Consider the following 3,639-nt stretch of genomic DNA (forward strand, 5'->3'; position numbering starts at 1 on the left):
GGTGTAGCCTCAGAGCCCCTACTCTAATTGCTGTGCTTACAGCTGGTGTGAAATATCGCTAAGGTGACAGCTCAATCACAAAATTAAATTCACCAGTTAAGCAACACTTGTGGACAATCAGAACCTTTAGGTTTACATTACATTTTAACCACCTTCAAATTATTTCAAATAAGACCGTATTTTAAATTGCTAACAGCGAATGTTTATTCATGATCGAAGCCAAGAAGAATTTATAAATGCATTTTAATACCTTGCTGATAAAATAGTAACATTCCATCTTTGCAATCTTGAAAGGAATACAGGAAGATACTGTAAAGGCTTTAATGTGTATATCTATTATAACCAGGTAATCAGAACACGCACACGCACACACACCACCTACTTTAGTGTTACACCATACCAACTTTTCAGAAAGGCCATCTTGAAGGTCTACTGGATAGCTGAGTAAATAGCGTTCAAGGTTTAAAGACGGGGCGGGGTGGGGGTGGTGTAGAGAAGAAAGAGATGGAAGTAGTAAGCAGCACACATTTCAAAGCCCACTTTTAAGCACACGACAATTATGAATATTACAAAAAAAAAAAAAGATGCGGGGGCGGGGGAAGGCAATTCAGCATTTTCTGAAAGAGCATTTGGCAACATTCAACGCATAAGGAGGCTGTGCTTGGGCCCATCCACTCTCTCAAGCTTCTCAAAGTGTTTCCTGGCATTGCGAATGTTGATCAGGGTAGCCGCAGAAGGGATCGACGGATCCGACATAACAACCATCACGTACGTGTTCGATGTGAAGATGTCGATAAAAGCGGCGAAGTTAGAATTCCGAACTTCCATGCTCTGGAAGGAAGCGGCCAATTTACTGCAGCTCAGCTTGAACTGCTTAATGATGTTGCTGATCTTCTCAAACCGGTGGACGTCACGCTGCTCTTTGCACTGGTAATGGGAAATGACCAAGAACGTAGCTCTCTCGAACAGCAGGACTTCGTCCGCCTCGATAATTTGGGCAAAATTCCTTAGGTTCATCTCCAGCTGCTGGACATTGGGAATCAGCTGGTAGACGATACTGGACCAGGCTTTGTAGAGCGTTTCGTCCCAGATGGAGGTTCGAAAACAAGCGCATTCCAGTGGGCGAGACAAACGCCTCAGGTCTTCCTCCCGCTCTTTAAAAATCAGGTCACGCTGATCCTCCTGAACCAGATCCATTTTGTGCACCAGGCAGAAGATTTTGGCATCCGGAGAGTTCTGGAGGATGGCCTCCAGACACGACTGGTAATAATGCATATCCTTTTCCAGTTCGCGGCTCTCCACGTCAAACACGTAAATCAAAACCTCGACATTACGGAAAATGTTGTCTCGCTGGCTGGTGAAGTAATTTTCCATGAAGGTGTCCTGACCGCCACAGTCCCACAGGTTGAGCACCAGGTTGCCTAGAAATCGGACGTGGGAGTGCTCCACATCAATGGTGGCACCTAGGCGCCGGGTGTCGCGAGCGATATAATTTGCAAAGATAATCGAGCGCATGCTGGTCTTCCCCGACCCGCTCTTCCCCATCAACAGCACCTTTTTCTTCATGGCTGTATTTGGCATCACCCGCCGGAGCCGCCGCGGACTGGGCCTCAGGGCGCGGCCTAACTGCAGCGCGGAGGGAGGGCGGGGTCGGGGCTTGCGGGGTCTCCGCAGGCCGGGCCGCGCAGTTGTGCAGTCGGGGAGGCAGAAAGCGAGCGATCTGGGCTGGAAAGGCCGCAGCGGGGCGAGCTCTTCCGCGGAGGTGAGCGCCCTGGGTGAGGCAGCTGCAAAGCTTCGCAGAAAAGCTCGCCTTCCGGAGAGCGGAGCCGCGGCGTCCCGGCTGCCACCCACTTCCGGCGGCGATCTCGCGAGAACGCCCGCGCTCCGCAGTCACAGCCCCACGAGCTTTGAGAAGCTGCTCTTTTAATGAAACCAAGCAGGGCGCACCCCCCGAAAGATAAAATGAAAGGGGAACCCAGCACTCCGGTGTCGCGTTTTCCTTTTTAAATAGGGTTTAGGGTTGCAAGGTGTACGCGTGCGGTCGGTTGGGAGGATGCTGCCATCTGGTGGCCGAAACACCCCAGCAGCCACAGCTCGCTTTCAGAGCGCGGTGTGCTTGGGGGCGTGGGTTAGGCCCCGCTGAAGACAGGTGAAGTGGACGAGGGCCGGACTCTCAGCCCAGTGAGGCCTCCGCAGGTTCCCTGGTTTACTGAGCACCCGGGCAAGGCGAATGAACACTACAGATGAGGAAAGTGAGACTTGGGGAAGTCAAGTGACTGCCCAGTGCCACACAGTGGGATGGTAGTAAATCCCTACTGAGAGATGTACTGATTCCCAGCTAGTGCCTTTTCCGCTTGGAAGCAAGTTCCTTTCTCACAACTGCTTTTCCGGTAACCTCCGACTTCAGAATTCCAAAACTCGAGGAAATTACTATGTAGAACCCGTGCAGTAGCTCAATCCTCACGATAACCCTATGAATAAACAACCCTGTTTCCAAGTGAGTAAACGGAAGCTTACCAACTTACACATCTATTGAATGATGCAATGCAATTTGTCTATTTTTTTTTGAAATATACATTGTGCTTATTTTAAAATGTATTAAAAAAACATTTTAAGTTTATTTACTAGAGAGAGAGAGAGAGAGCACAAGCAGGGGAGGGACAGAGAGAGAAGGAGAGAGAGCGAGAATCCCAAGAAAGCTCCGCACTGCCAGCGCGGAGTCCGATGGGGGGCTCGAACTCAACCAACCATGAGATCATGACTTGAGCCAATGAGAGGGACGCTTAATAGACTGAGCCACCCAGGCGCCCCTAAACTGTACATATTTAAGGTGTACAACATGATTTGATAGAATGAAATGGTTACCTTAGTCCAACTAACATATAATTGTTTCTATGTGGTGAGAGCACCTGATATCTCCTCTCAGCACATTTTCAGTGTTCGATATAGTATTAACTGCTAACTATAATATTGTCATCATGTGGTAGGTCAGAGATCTACACTTACTCATCCTACAAAACTGCAACTTTGTACCCTTTGACCAATATCTCCCCATTTCCTCCACCTCCTTGTGCCTGCTATCCACTATTCTACTCTCCGTTACTAGGTATTTGACTTTTTAAGATGCTACATAATCGAGATCGTGGCAGCTTTTTTTCTGCTTCTAGCTTATTTCACTCAGCATAATGTCATCCAGGTTTATCCTTGTTGTTGGAAATGACAGGATCTCCTTTTTAAAGGTTGAATGATATTTCATTCTATATACAAACCATTTCATTTTTTTAATTTTAAAATTTAATTTTGATTTTATGTTTAAACTTAACACACTTTCAGTTTTATGAGACACCAAGAATGTTCTCTGACCATATTCTACAAGCAGATAGTAACATAGATTTTAGCTAAAATATATCAATAATAGAATTCCTGCTGTCCCTTGGAGAAGCTGAACGTTTTTTATTTTTAGCATTCAATTTATTTAAATGGTTCTAGTGTTTATGTTGGATTGTGGTGATGGTATTTTCCCCTAGTTTTACTGACATATACTTGACATATAACACTGTATTAGTTTTAGGCATACAACATAATGATTTGATATATGTATATATCACCAAATGATTATCGCAATAAGTTTAGTTAACA

General features: G+C 46.1%; 1 protein-coding gene across 1 annotated transcript; it reads right to left on the reverse strand.

Annotated features, from left to right (window-relative positions):
• Positions 1–226: 226 nt before the first annotated feature.
• RRAGA (Ras related GTP binding A) lies at positions 227–1,857 on the reverse strand. Its single transcript, XM_058695255.1, has one exon. The coding sequence runs from the start codon at positions 1,579–1,581 to the stop codon at positions 640–642; it is 942 nt and encodes a 313-aa protein (XP_058551238.1). The 5' UTR covers positions 1,582–1,857; the 3' UTR covers positions 227–639.
• Positions 1,858–3,639: the final 1,782 nt, after the last annotated feature.

The sequence above is a fragment of the Neofelis nebulosa genome, chromosome 12 (genome assembly GCF_028018385.1).
Source record: "Neofelis nebulosa isolate mNeoNeb1 chromosome 12, mNeoNeb1.pri, whole genome shotgun sequence".
Taxonomy (NCBI): domain Eukaryota; kingdom Metazoa; phylum Chordata; class Mammalia; order Carnivora; family Felidae; genus Neofelis; species Neofelis nebulosa.